The sequence below is a fragment of the Melanostigma gelatinosum genome (genome assembly GCF_949748355.1).
Source record: "Melanostigma gelatinosum genome assembly, chromosome: 11".
NCBI lineage: Eukaryota > Metazoa > Chordata > Actinopteri > Perciformes > Zoarcidae > Melanostigma > Melanostigma gelatinosum.
Window position 1 is genome coordinate 19,655,268 of NC_136644.1, and position 16,023 is coordinate 19,671,290.

General features: G+C 41.3%; 1 protein-coding gene across 2 annotated transcripts in view; it reads right to left on the reverse strand.

The window, feature by feature from the left end:
* Nucleotides 1-15,058, reverse strand: part of znf827 (zinc finger protein 827) — a 63,619-nt gene extending 48,561 nt beyond the window's left edge. For both annotated transcript variants that reach the window (XM_079279233.1, XM_079279232.1), the window contains exon 1: nt 14,946-15,058. In XM_079279233.1, the coding sequence (XP_079135359.1) occupies nt 14,946-14,988 (43 nt within the window). In that variant the 5' untranslated portion in view covers nt 14,989-15,058. The remainder of the gene's footprint in view (nt 1-14,945) is intronic.
* Between the last annotated feature and the right edge of the window lie 965 nt (nt 15,059-16,023).

Consider the following 16,023-nt stretch of genomic DNA (forward strand, 5'->3'; position numbering starts at 1 on the left):
AATGAAAACTAAGATATCTTGAAAAAAAACTAGAGCCCATGCGAATCAACGATGAACTGTCCAATGTGCTGGAGAGGCAGTGGTGTGTAAATATTGGCCTAAAAAGACACCTGGTCGGATTTGTCAGCAGACAGATATACGCTGGTCGTCTGTGGACAGATATTTTGATTTTATTGCATGTTTTATTTCGAATACCGTGTGCTTGGTGGTACAGTTTCACAGCCCCTGTGACAGTGTCTGTGAGGACTTTCCTTCTTTCTTACAGTTTTTCTCAATCGCTAAGACACATTTCTTGAAACGGTCACCCATTCTCTCAAAACTGTAAACACAAAACCTCATCTTCAAGCACTATTTACAAAACCTCTGAATCCTCTTGCAAAATGAAACTTTCGCCTCAAAACAGTTTTACCTGTGCTCAAAATCAAACACTGCTCTCAAATCATAAACAAAGTGATCAAAATAATATACACCATCAAGCAGTCAGTAAACAATACACCAATAAATAGAAAGCACATTGTTCAAAACATATAGTTCTCAGGGAGAAGTAGATTTTTAATCTCAAAACAAATTTCATATGAACGAAAACATGTTCTATTACAGTTGCTCAAAATTTATCAGAAATGACTACTGTGCTTTGCTCTTTGCAATTTCTTTTGTTCTTCCTCCTCCTTGTACCCCTATTTTTACAGTACTGTACCCTGCATCTCACAAACGTGTCCTTTGTCTGTGATACTGTAATTCTTGTTCTTTGTTGATATGAACCTGCAACCAGTCAAAATCTATTGAGCAGTCAGTACTGTTACTGTAACAAATAGAAAGCGTGATATCCTCTCACATTGTTTCTTCTGTCCATTCTCAGACTTTCTCCTTCCCACCTTCAACCACCTGTTTGCTCTCTAAACTGGCTTATATTGGTTGTGTCACATCATTTGATACAAGTGAAATCAATTTTGAGTGATTGTGTTTAATCAATGACATGTGTTCTCTATTTGTAGTTGATTGTTGCCACTTGTGTTTACCAGTATGGATGACATGTGCATTAGAGTGCAGAATGTGTTTTGAGTTTTGCTGAAAAGTCTAAGTGAGATCTGCAAATTGTGTTTTACCATGTGAAATAGTTTAAGGTATTGACAACAGACTGCACAATTAGCTAAATGAGTTCAGGCAACTGAGAACTTTGTTCAGCCAATGGGTTTTAGTGTTTTAGCAATTGAGAAAAACTGTAATCCAAGTGTGCAGTTGATTTAGGTTGTAAATGTAAGATGCAAACGCTGACTGCCAATCACAAGTGGTGACTTCGGAGACTTCTGCGTATGGCGGTATCATAGACATCCCCTTAGTAATGTTAACAAACTGTTATCAAGACTGTCAATGGCAGCTTTTGGTCAATTAACAAATTATTCAATGCATAAAACATCTGGACAGGAATGCCAGTTTTGGTTTATTAAAAAACTGACAAATCAAAATCATTAATTGCAAAATCTTGCCCAAAAAAACCATGACCATAAACAGTCCTGCTCACTGGTTTACAATAGCGGCCACAACATCCACTGTGTGAAGACAGTATTTTCTGCTCGTGCCAGTCATGGATAGTGTGTGCATTTGCAGTGAGTTAAACCTCCGTTTAAAATATGACAGATTAATCCCATTAATAATACTGACTAATGTATAAAAATGTGTGATAAATATCACCAAGCACATGGCTGCGTGTATGGCATGAGTCACTCTAAATGGTTCTTGACGTTATTGGAGCCCTGACTTACTGTGAGGTGGCATTGATTCTGACTGGGTACATAAAACACAACATAAAAAGAGAGTGGACCGGTGCCACAGCACAGAGGCTCAGATTAACTGGCTAATCACAAAGTGAGAAATACTCAAACCAGCATACCGTTATTCCCAGGACAATCAACTGGCCCTGGGTCAGCATCTTACTGGATGTTTTTTACGGTCAAACGCTCTGCCAAAGGTTTGGCTTTATTATGAACGATTTATTCACAGCTTGCAATGTTTTTGGTAATGATGAATCATGCTGTTTTTTTTATTAATTCTGCTTTGCAAGTAGCCAGTAGAAAAGAAGATCTCTAATGTCCGACATGTCGTCTTGTCTTTGAAAGCAACGTTCAGTTCTCTAGAAACAGATACTGAGACGAACAAAAAGAGCTACACTGACCATCTGTAGATCCCCATACTCCGGACTACAAAACTGTTAGCGCTGCCACTTTAATCATCATTTTAAAAGTATAGGTAAAGTTGTATATGTCACATGGTTAGTCTCCCACTCTTTGGGCATCATTTATTGGTTTGTTGCTAACCGAGTGGACATTTCCTGGTATCATTTTACAAAATAACAACAAAAAGGAGAAGGGCATCAAAGAAAGAAATCCCAAAAGAGACGAGTGTGTTTAACAGCATGGCGTCTGTGAGCGGTATTATTCCCCTGCATAAATCCAATCCAAGCATTTAAAACTGCTGACCAGGAATTTGTTAACATGGGTTTGTAAAGTGTTACATTTCTTCCAAATACTTACATGTTTGCATTTCTCTATTTCACTACTTTACTAAACATATTAGTGGAGTGTTTTTAGGCCTTTATGTTTGTAATTGCTCTAATGTTCCATTGCTTGTCGGCTAAAAACACAATACAAATGGTGCTTTAATTTCAATATAGTACAAACGTAGTCTATCCAAAATTGGATATCATGAATCACAATATAACACATTTATTGTGGCTACCAGCCAGATGCCAAGTCTGTCTATAACCAGCCAAAACACAATCCTTTCATTTTTCAAAAAGCAGTCGGCCATTCAGCAGGATGCTGTTGAGAAGGCATGTTTTTTTTCTTTTTTAGACCGATTGATTTACGGCATCGATTTAGAAACTCATGTAATACTGCTGCACGTATGAGGATTGTTTATAAATATGCACATTAGTGGTGCAGCAGATCCTAAAACTCATCGTTCAGATCACAGATCAGCACAGAAAAGACAAAGGGGGCAAATATAACTTCCAGAGATCCCGATCCTGTCTTTTGCGTCCGATATTGCAGATCATTGATGATCCATATTGGCAGATACAGATCCCTTTGTTGTTTTGTTTGATTATAGCAGCTGCTCTACAAGGCCCCAGACTTTCCCAAAAATAATTTCAACCGCTTTGAAGTGTAAACTATCAGAAATTCTAAATATTATCCTTTTAGTTTGTTATATTAATAGTGTTTTTTTTCTTCATAAAAACACACAATTTAAATGATTAGGGAGTAAAATATTATGTTTTTAGTTATAAAAACAAATCTTTTTTTCAAGTCAGTAGTTTTAATGATGTATTATTATAGCTCGAATATCTATGTTGCTGTGAAAACATCTCCTTCAAACAACTGTGTATTCAAGTTTCTCAGCAATACTACATTTTACGAGATCACATGTGAACACATCATGATAATGACGTTATAATGTACCTTCGCTCAATGTTCATTTTCATTGAACAGAGCTTGAACGCATCATAATGTAGCTGAATGGAACCTTTGTTTGTTAGCCATTAGTGTTGTTTTTTACGGTCAAACGCTCTGCCAAAGGTTTGGCTTTATTATGAACGATTTATTCACAGCTTGCAATGTTTTTGGTAATGATGAATCATGCTGTTTTTTTTATTAATTCTGCTTTGCAAGTAGCCAGTAGAAAAGAAGATCTCTAATGTCCGACATGTCGTCTTGTCTTTGAAAGCAACGTTCAGTTCTCTAGAAACAGATACTGAGACGAACAAAAAGAGCTACACTGACCATCTGTAGATCCCCATACTCCGGACTACAAAACTGTTAGCGCTGCCACTTTAATCATCATTTTAAAAGTATAGGTAAAGTTGTATATGTCACATGGTTAGTCTCCCACTCTTTGGGCATCATTTATTGGTTTGTTGCTAACCGAGTGGACATTTCCTGGTATCATTTTACAAAATAACAACAAAAAGGAGAAGGGCATCAAAGAAAGAAATCCCAAAAGAGACGAGTGTGTTTAACAGCATGGCGTCTGTGAGCGGTATTATTCCCCTGCATAAATCCAATCCAAGCATTTAAAACTGCTGACCAGGAATTTGTTAACATGGGTTTGTAAAGTGTTACATTTCTTCCAAATACTTACATGTTTGCATTTCTCTATTTCACTACTTTACTAAACATATTAGTGGAGTGTTTTTAGGCCTTTATGTTTGTAATTGCTCTAATGTTCCATTGCTTGTCGGCTAAAAACACAATACAAATGGTGCTTTAATTTCAATATAGTACAAACGTAGTCTATCCAAAATTGGATATCATGAATCACAATATAACACATTTATTGTGGCTACCAGCCAGATGCCAAGTCTGTCTATAACCAGCCAAAACACAATCCTTTCATTTTTCAAAAAGCAGTCGGCCATTCAGCAGGATGCTGTTGAGAAGGCATGTTTTTTTTCTTTTTTAGACCGATTGATTTACGGCATCGATTTAGAAACTCATGTAATACTGCTGCACGTATGAGGATTGTTTATAAATATGCACATTAGTGGTGCAGCAGATCCTAAAACTCATCGTTCAGATCACAGATCAGCACAGAAAAGACAAAGGGGGCAAATATAACTTCCAGAGATCCCGATCCTGTCTTTTGCGTCCGATATTGCAGATCATTGATGATCCATATTGGCAGATACAGATCCCTTTGTTGTTTTGTTTGATTATAGCAGCTGCTCTACAAGGCCCCAGACTTTCCCAAAAATAATTTCAACCGCTTTGAAGTGTAAACTATCAGAAATTCTAAATATTATCCTTTTAGTTTGTTATATTAATAGTGTTTTTTTTCTTCATAAAAACACACAATTTAAATGATTAGGGAGTAAAATATTATGTTTTTAGTTATAAAAACAAATCTTTTTTTCAAGTCAGTAGTTTTAATGATGTATTATTATAGCTCGAATATCTATGTTGCTGTGAAAACATCTCCTTCAAACAACTGTGTATTCAAGTTTCTCAGCAATACTACATTTTACGAGATCACATGTGAACACATCATGATAATGACGTTATAATGTACCTTCGCTCAATGTTCATTTTCATTGAACAGAGCTTGAACGCATCATAATGTAGCTGAATGGAACCTTTGTTTGTTAGCCATTAGTGTTGTTTACAATGTAACATTATCAGAGATCGGCGACTAGAAAAGCATAAATGACAATTTCCGGATAGCGATCGTCAGTAAAACTTTATTGCACACTGTGATGGTTAACGGTAAACTGTGTGATTAATCCGCGGTTCACACGCGTGTCGAACCGTGAGGGAGGATCCGTACGGATCGACAGTGTGTCCGTTACACCACTAATGCACATGAATTATAATAATTCTCATGTTCCCAGTATCCAGTAAGAACTTGTTTGAAAAATGCATTCATAAGTTGCTTGATAAATGCCAGTATAGTATCTGAACACGAGACACTCCAAACCAATCTTGATTCTGTGAGAAAGAGCTGTTAGGATTCATCAAGACTCAAGCCGTTCCCTCTCGTAGGAACAGGCATATGTGGGTGGCATCCTTCTTTGTGAAACTGAATACAGGCAACACATGTAGCACATTTTAAAACACCACATATCGTAGACAAAAACTTGAGTGTTTCTCCTTGTGTGAAATATAAAAAGACTCTGACACATGAGTGCTCACAACAACACAAAATGCCGAATGCTGGATTGCTTACATAAAAAGGTATTTGGTACCATTCCATTTTGATCGAGCTAACCGGATTAATGTCGTGCTTCTGTGGTGTATAGTGTTTCCTACAAACTGGCACAGTAACAAATCCAGAAGAATCCAAAACAGTCATATTTCCTCCACAATGTCCTCAAACACTGAGTAATTAGCATATGCCTGCAACTGTTCGACGAGTGTAACTCCCTTGCTTATTTGCTTTCCATCAGGCAAAATTGTCTTGAACACGGCTCAGATTACCATTTCATGCGCTTTTGAAAATGACTAATTATGAGCCACTTGACATACTAGTCAGATCCCATCAATTTGTCTTCCGGTTGACAAAGTAACCTCATTCAACCACGACGTGGATGTCGCGCTGGCATTCTGAAGTAGGCAGGGTACATTCTTTGGAACAAGTGCAAAAAAGAACAGGCCATCACCCTGCTGCGTTGTTTTCTGGCATACTGAAGCTCCTCACAGAGGTGATTGTGTGTCTGTGGAAGAGAAGTGAGAGAGAGAGTGGGAGGGTGGAAGGTGGGAGTGTGTACAGCGTCCATGTATTGTTTGTAAATCGCCCTACTGGCAAAAGGGACACTCGGCTCTATAGCAGCCAGTCCACCCAGGGATACAAAGCGAGGTCCGGTGGGAGGTGGGGGTAGAGTGAGAGGTAATTCTATATGTGCATGCATGTATGTAAGGGGACAGTGTGTTCGAGCGATGGAGGCAGGGTCTATGAGAGACACTTGGAATGGGTGGTGAGGGAGAATGAGCAGAGGAGCGAGGAAGACGAAAGAGGGAGGGAATCTGGAGAATTGAAGGGGGGAGGGGGGAAAGATGCCTTTTTTTAATGGTGGTATTGCTTTGACGGCTGCTTGGCAGAGGCGCCCGAGGCAGTGCCTGCTTGGATTTTAGCCTGTCACTTAGGACAGGGACACTAATCAGGATTGGTCCCGGTCCCTACCCCAGGAAAGGGGGAGCACTTTCAGGCCATTATTTATAAAAAAAAAAAAAGAAAGGAAGGAAAAAGAGGGAGCAAGAGAGAGGGCGAAGAATTGCTGTGGCACAGCAGGAAATGCTAACCGCTAACCTCATTTACATGCAGGTCCAGGGAGAATGGGGGGGGGGGGGGGGGGGGGCTTATTCCGCTTCCAATCTCCATGTTAAATGCTGGCCAGGGCAGCTGATGGGAACGAAAGGCATTGTCCGCCCCATGCTGCTCTCCGTTACACAAATACCTGCCTCGCTTTCTTCAAGGTATAAAAAGACATTTCCTCAGTAATTTTACCCCCCCCCCCCCCCCACACACAACTGATATCTATATGAACTTGACACGCGATGTATGCGGCTGTTTAGCTCGTTCAGTCCGCGTACTGCTGCAGCCAGCCCTCATTGGTCTGTCTGTTCCGTCATAACCAGGTTGTGACCCGAGGCTGTCGCATTCAAAGCCATCCTTCACCCACCGAGTCTGTTCTGTGGCATAATGATTGCTATGACAACCATCACTTAAAGCCACGGGTAGGTGGAGGAGAGATGTCAGCTCCTCGTCTACTCTTCTGATGATCTCATCTCTGGCTGGCAGGTACAACAAGGTCAAACCACTGAAAACTGGAAAAGTGGCTGCTTTGCTACATGCAAATGCCAGAACCCGAGTTTCCAAACAATTACACTGCCCTGTCCAAATCAACATGGGGCTAAGCTCTGAGAACCACAAGGTGTGGGGAGGGGGGTAAAAATAAATAAATAAAGTCAGAGAGAATGAGATGTAGAGGGAGGGATGGCTGTCTTTGGCGAGCTATGAGCACAAAGTCTGGCTGTGCGTGCCAAATGAGGTTTTTAAACGTTTTTTTTCTGGGAGGATTTGTTCTAATCTAGAAAACCTTCTGGAGGAAGTGCAAATACATCTGCCGCTGACCACTCCCCTGTAGAGTACGAGGGATTAATGACATGGCAATCTGAACCAACATGGCCCCCATTCAAAATACTCGTGGGGAGTGGGAACACACGGGCATTGGATTCAGACGTTTTTTTGAGAATAGCTTGCTACCTACAACCGTTCGTTCATGATCTCGGTCTGCTAATTTGTCCGGCTTCATTTCGCTCCTACGTATGGTTGTAGTGCTTACAGGCACCATAAACTACAAGGCGCCTCACTCAGAGTGAAACATCCAGTGATTAGCTAATCTCATTAGCATCACAAGGACAAAACCAAGTGACCAAATGCCCTTGGTAAACAATGGCAATAAAGGATGAGACCTGAGTCACATTGGTCCTTTTAATGCGCTGGGAGATGCTACGACCACATTGTGCAAATAGGGAAGCCTCCTCTACGACACTGCATTAGTCAAGACGCTCACCTGCAGTTCCAGCATCACAAATAACCTCACACGGCGCCGACAATGGCTTTCTCCGAGATGACATCACGTCAATGATTTTAACTTCTCAGGATTTTTGTTTCGTTAGCGCGGCTAGTTGAAGACATTAGCCTGTGCTTTGCTCTTGACGGCCTAAATGTGCAATGTGGAAACACTTCCACACCAAGAGGAGAGAGGTGTTAGCCCGGCTAGTGCACTACAGGCTAACTGGAGCCAGGCAGTGCTTGGGAGAGGGAGAGAGAGAGAGGGAGAGGGAGAGAGAGAATCTGTGTGCATGTGTGTGTAAAAGGCCTCCTGCCCTAGTCTACCCACACAGGAAGTGAGGTCATCTCACACACAAGTTAAAGTGCTCCCAAAAAAAAACTCCTCACAGTCCACAGGAGACGGTCTTTCCATCACAATTTAGGAAGTACTTTGTCTCTGCACAATGTACATTTTTGTGTCTTTCTAGGAGTGAAACGTGAGACAGAGTCCAACAATAAATCACATCCCTGTTTAGAGCGGGCGTCTGGCACGACTGGCCGGCTCCTCCTCCTCCTCCTCCTCCTCCTGCCTGTTAAAGGCTTGTCCTGCAGGGCCTGGATGCACTTGTGTGGTACAACAACAGAGAAACCGCCCAAAGCTCTTAACAGCTCTTCCTCTCCACTTCCTCCCTCCCTCCATCTCCACTACCACCACCAGCTCCTCTCTCCCAGCTGCACCGGCGAGCTGTTCCGTATGAACTGCTGCCAGCTGAAAGCCTGCTACTCCTGTGAGATTGCTATTACTCAGTGCAAGCAGGGCTCTGCGTAGCCAAAGGGCTGCTCTCCGAGCTGTAGATCTCCATGTTGTGACTTGTCAACACGGGGAAAAATCGTTACCAAGGCTGAGGCACTTCCATTCCACACAGAGGGGGGATCTGATTGAGAGCAGGCAGACAAGCAGGTACTGTACTGGAGGTATTAGGACCAACACGGTTACCTGGCTCGCTGCTGCAGAGGATTTTCTGCTCAGAAAATGCACTTTGAAACAACAAACGCATCTGAAGAAAGAAACACATTTCCACAGTGAATTTTAACTTAAGCCATCGTTATCAAAGTAAATAACTTGCAGCCATATGCTGAACAAGATAAATCACAATTTCATCTGAGACTCAAGATTTTTGAAAGGAGTAGAGTATCAGAATATACTTTTTAAAGATGCAAGCAGACAACTAATACAACTAGATAGAGAAAGTATCCTAATGTCTTATTTACCATCACTGGCAAATGCAGTGTGGAAGTTTTTTGTACTTTTTTATTATTATTTCAAATAACTGAGCTGCATCACTGTTTACAGTTGTATGCCGACACAAAAACAACAGCACAGCATGAATAGAAGAAAGCCATGAATCTGGCAAAAGTTGATAAAAGAAGTAAACTACACCCAGAATGTGACCAAGCATTCAGTAGCAACTTTTGTTTGACATCTTTTGATAACCGGTGCCACAAACCCATTCCAGTTGGTATTCAAAAACTATTCTGATTAAATATATAGAAACAAAACTCCCTGTCAAACTCCCGCTGTATACGTGTAAACATCATTTTGGGCACATAATGATATTTAACAATCAAATCAATTGTAAAAAATGTAAAAGCTTGAAGCACAAGATTATTTTTCTCTCAATAAAGATGCTTTGTCACTTATTTGTTGCGTTGCCATTAAATATGTGAGCAACCTAAAACTTGGGGTGAGTCGCTTTAGACTTCAGCCTCTGACATGCACATGTAAACACTTCACGGGCTCTTCCACTGAAAACACAATTGTTGATCCTTTTGTAACAGCAACAATTTAGGGGTATAAGTCAAGTCCATTTTATTTATAAAGCCCAATATCACAAATAACTTGGGTAAAACAAGGTAGGCACAGACTGCACTTATTACGTTCACAGCACTTACTGAGGCTAAAGTCCTGAATGGAACAATTATTATATATATAAAAAATATAGATATATACACACACACACACACACACACACGTTATCACCCTGACAAAGACTAGGCCCTGAAACGACACAGTTGTGAATCTTTAAACTTATAGATAAAAATCCAATTTTGCTGACATTATTATGCCATTACTTTTGAGCTGAGAGTTATTAGAGGCCAGGAAGTTGTTTGGGGCTTTGACATCTCTAGAGGGGGGCTTTAAATACAAAGTGGATACACGACAATTACGAGACACGAAGTTCGCTCGACATCAGCGCTATATTCTCTGTGCTATCGTAAAGACTAGGAAAGAGGCCTTGAATTCCTGAATGGGCGGTGAAAATCTGGCTAGAGTGAAATAAAAGCGGGTAGAGTCTCCCTTAACAGCTACGTTCAATGTAATGATGAACAAAAGTACCGGACACTTTAGACAACTTAACCAACACTTAACAAAAGTTGTTGTGATATTCACCACCACACAAGGATCTTCTCCGATATTCAATATCAGGCATTAGCCTAGTTCTAGAGTGACACTACAAGGTGCTATGTGAGAATAAATGGGCACTCAAATTCAAATGAATTATTCAACGGCAACGTGAAAGAGGCAATTCTAAGAAAAGGTCTCTTACGCGTTATTCGTGGGTAACACACAGACCCACCCAGAGCTTTTGATTCTGAAGTGGCGTTCATTAATTAACTATGAATGCATCACTGATATCATGATGATGAACCAGCCAGCGCTCATCGGCCTGGCAAGTTGTCTAAAGTAGCGAATGAGGTTAACGTTTGTGTATAAGATCCACACCTGAGGCTGAGCCAGGCCCGTTAAACCTCATCCAACTACCTGTTTATTCACATCAGGGTTTTCATTCACCATCAAGCAAAAACACAAAAGACAAGAGTTTGGCCACTGAATGTTCAATGAGAGCGGACTTCTCTGCTCTAGGTTAGTGTGTATCCACCACCTTTCCCCTGCCCTTTAATTCATTTCTAAGTTAAAGCCTGTGTATCATTATTCGCTTGAGCGCCACTCGCCCGACACCGCCAGAGCACCCAAGTCCCATCAACTTAAAGGGAGGGGGGAGGGGGGGGGGGGGGGGGGCAGGATACTTGGCAGAAATTCCCCACAAATTTTATGCCAAGAGCGAAATGGAAACCTCCTCTAATTTTCCTCTCCCCTTAATCCAATGTTTATCAAGCCCCAGCCCCACCAAGGTCATTATAATCATAGCAAGTGGAAGGGAGCCAGTGACCCGCCATTACAGTCAGGTACAGAGCCACCCAGTGAGGAGGACCACATATCTGTCTGGAAATGTTCGAAATCTCTAAACATAAGAGTAAGCAGCATACAAATGTCCCCCCCAGCCCCCCAATACACTTAAGGTTGTGATCCTTATGATATAGACTCCCTCTCAGTCTATATGTTTAAAATACTCACCAATTTACTTCTAAAGACTTCTGAGGACAAGAATGATTGGTTGAGGTTAACAGGAACATCGGCTATAATATCAAAATAATATACCAAAACAACACTGAATATTTAGGCCTATTCTGACTTATTTCATGTCTTTTTTTAAATCACAAAACCGTAAACCTTACAGGCATTTCCACTGACCCCAGCTTTAAAGAGTGAGTAATAAGGCAGTAAAAATTACACAAACAATAACACGCTGCAAGGTCATAAAGAATGGCAGTTTTCATTGTGGCACCAAAGGTCATGTTTACTTGTCAGAGTGAAGGCGCCATACTGTACCGTGACCTCCATAGCTGGTTTATGTAGCCGCACACACACACACACACACACACACTGTTCACTTTCACATGTGCGTGCCATGCACACACACACTTAAGGAATAGTCTCCTCTCACAAGCTGTGCCACAGACAATAGGCCAGTGCGCACACACACTGGGCAACACAACGCACCTCCAGCATTAAAGCCAGTGTATTAGCTTGCCCTTTTTCACCACAGATGAAGAGATTTGGAGCTCGATATTGTGCTCGTTGGCTGAATAATGAAAACACACAGACTGACAGCAAACGGCATTGAGGTGACACTTCCATTCTAGAGTGGGAAGATCCGAAACAAAGCGCAAAAAAGCTTCTGACAAATTCATACTTTCCTGTGACAGTTTGTTGACTAAGGAGGAAAACGACTCCGAAATCAGAAAAAGGGGCTTTCATTTCAACCCAGGAACACGGGCGCAGCAGCGCTCCAGCACAGTGCCTACACAGGAGGACATGGTTTCAGAGACGTGGGTGAAGGCTATTTTCGCTCCAGACCAATTATAAAGCAGATTAATAGAAAGGTTGACACGGGCCATCTTTGGTCTTCTTGCCTAAAAGACAGAAAACATTGGGCTTTGTGTTTGACTGATCCAGAAAGTATGATGAGGACGCTGTGTGAATACAGCTTTAATAAACAAAACCTGTCCTAACGTCCTACAATGTCTTTAAAAAAATAAACTCCAGGGTACATTGTTGCAATAGACAACCAGTTGCCATTAGCTGAGGTGGGCAACTACAGTAGGTGCTAAAACATGATATTATGTAATCCAGACAACAAAATGAAACCTGAAATCATCTCTGAAAGCTGAGATGATGGACAAGCTGGTCTGGGATCTGTGTAAAACATGACAAAAGCTGCACAACCGGAATTTTGTAAACCAGGAATTGAAAGTGGACAGTTACATGTTAACAGATTAACACTTCTGATAAAAACACAACTACTTCGTTACATTGTCATTATTAAGCGAATGTATAACTGCAACCATCATTTTTCAGTTTCAAATGCTGATGCCTCTTTGAGAAGTTAGTGTTAAGCCCTGCAACACAATAACTCACTCCAACGAACTAAGACACTTTCTTGTTCTTATTTGGAAGAAGAATGTACAGCTTGTCAAAGAATCAGTGAGCCGTACTGTACGCTGTATTCTGCATCTAATCATAAACAAGTGTATGAATGTCAACAAGGGGAATGCAGGTACTGAAAACTGCATGTACTGCACTCTTAATACACGTCATGAAACACATATTTTAACTGATGAGGAGAACATATTCAGTGGACAAGTTCTCTAAATGATGACTGTCTTCTGCTGTTTCTAGTAAAAAAGCTGCAACAGTGGATCATATATATATAGATATGTCTTTTTTTAGGAGGAAATAAACAAAAGCTGTTCATAGATAAAGGATATACTGTGTATATATATATATAGATAGATAACCCTGTTCTGTATTGTTCAACGACAGCTTACATTCTCCTTATGCCTTATCACTGTCCAAATCTCCCTGTCACTCAGTTACACACACACACACACTTACCACTGTCACCCACAGTCTCCACCTCAAAGCCAATCCATGCTATTTCCCAGGTTTTACCCGAGGTCAAACACCTGAGCAGTACATCAGTGAATATTACTCCAAAACAAACACCATTTGTGTATATATTGTGGTGTGAAGCTACGGGGATAACAACTCCATAGTGTACATTTGATTTAATGTGCCAGACATATTAAAGCTGTGACTGGTGCAGCAGGAACTCATTCATTACTCGAAACCCTTTGAAATGAAACAAAAGTGATGAAAGATGAACTGAGTAAGAGAGACAACTTAGTGCCTGTGTTTGTGTCATGGTGCCTGGCTGTGATGAACAGCTGGCATGGTCTGACATTTGAGAAATGAAGAAGATAGTGTCATAAGATAAATGCATCAAGATTTAAAGATGAATCACCCAATTATTCACTATATTTGCATACCAATATGACCAATTGAGCCGTTTGCTTACGCGTGTATTGAGCAGGGAAATGTCACTCTCGGACAATCCCTTTAATGATCGTTGTCATTGCCCACTACACCGTCTGAGCGATCCTCTAGTGGCCGCTGTGTGCCATGGCAGCGTTTCATTATCTGGACTGATAAAGCACAATACGAACATCCAAAGATACGGAGGGTCAAATGTACAAAAGTGAATCAACCTCCCAAGCCAAAAATCGACTACACGGGATTTACAGGTTCCTGCTGCGGCGCGGCGTTGCTTCAAAGCAACGTAGTAGAGAAGCATAAACTGTCGTTTCCCCTTTTCTAACTGCGTTATTGATCGTAGTCTGTCTGCAATGAATGGCTGCAAAAGGGAAGGGGGGGAAAAACCCTGAACTTCAGGTGACCGACCATGGCTGACATAGCCTGCATGCAGACTGGGAGGGGTAGAAGAAAAATAAATATATATATATATATATATATATATATATATATATATATATATATATATATATATATATATATATATCGAGCTTGAGGTTAGGGGGAAGAAGAAGAAAATAAAATCTCCACACACTTTTTAAAAGTCGATGACAAACAAGCGCGAACAAATTCGGTTCCGCGATTTTTGGAGGCAGCAAAAACTATGAGGCGAAAGTTGCACGTTTATCGCCGATGAAATGAAGTTTACCGAGCGTTGCTAGATAGCGCTATTGCTAACTAGGAACACTAGGGTACGGGGAGCCAGACTCTGGCTTGTCTGATCCGACTGACCCTTCATTTTATTGCGGCCAGACTCCCAGATCCTCCCCTTTCTTACCCGAAAAGCGACATAGCAGAGTGGCGAACACATTACGGGGAAAAACGCTCGGCCATTATTGCTCCACACACAACCGACACACATGCCCACTGACCGCAACCTTTAGCGGAACCGGACCTCTATCGATTGTACTCTTTAATAAAGCCACGTATCGTTTATCCACTCACTGCCGAGCTACCGTTACCCATCGCCAACAACATGGCTGCCTCGCTCGGACCTAAAAAGGGAGAAATAACCTACGCCGTGTCTTTTGTCTGTTTCACCTCTTTAACCCTAAACTACTGCGCAAAACATACCCGGAGAGCTGTTACAAAAAAAATTGAACAAATCGAGTGAAGGACTTACGTGAAGGCAGGCGCTTGGGTTGCTCCTGCTTCCTCCTTGGCATTTTCCCCCGTTTTTAATCACATTCTCGTCCTTGTTTAGGGATAAGAAGAAAAAAGGTTTTTCCCATTGAGACTGGAGGCGCCAGTGATGGCAGGGACTTGGTCGTGCACCTGGCTTTGCTCGGTTTAAAGTGTATTGTTGGGGGGGAATGGGAACACAGGCGGAGGAGGTGCCGCTGTTGTTGTTGCCGTGTCTTGACTATGGCTGCTCTCGGTGCAAGTGTGTCTCCGAGCCCCTAACTAACACTAATGCAGGGATCAAAGGGCAGCAACAGCAGAGCAGCCACGCGCACGCGCGCGCACACACGCATACAGTCACTCACACACACACACACACTCTCAAACACGCTCTTTGCGCGCACAAGCACACATTCGAGGAGCTCGCCCCCGAGAGCAGCGGACGGACAAGGTGCCCCCGAGCTTTCAGGGTGTATTGCTGAAAAGAACATGTATTTGGAAAAAAAAAAAAAGCAGAGGGGGTATAAATCAGCAGAGAGAGATCACACTGATCGAGTCGAATTACATTAACGGAATCTATTTAATTAACTTAAAAAATAATGTAATGGTGAGTGATGATAATACTTTATGCAGTAATGTGAACGGTACAAATGTGAACGTACACGTCAATTTAGACGCTGTGAATACATAACGCAGAGGCGTGTTGAACGTGCATTTAGCTTGCTTTAGCGAAACAGACAATAAACCACTGTAACCAAATCTGTATCTTAATTAAAGATAAGAATCCCAATTGCAGCAATGTAAAACATTTGATGTTGAAATTGAATTTTTGTAGGCTAATGTTGACTGGATGACATTTTTACACCCTGGTTTTGCAAAGTTACATAAAAAATACGGTGCTATGTAATTTAATGCAAATATTGTGTAACTACATTAGTATTATTAGTGCATCCACAGTATTTATATACTTAAAGAGGAAGACATTTCAAGCCTTTGGCTTTTTACAGCCACTCTTTCCCCAGAAAAGTTTCTGTTAGGCTGCCATTTCACCATGATCGCTAAACTATAAAAAGTTGCAT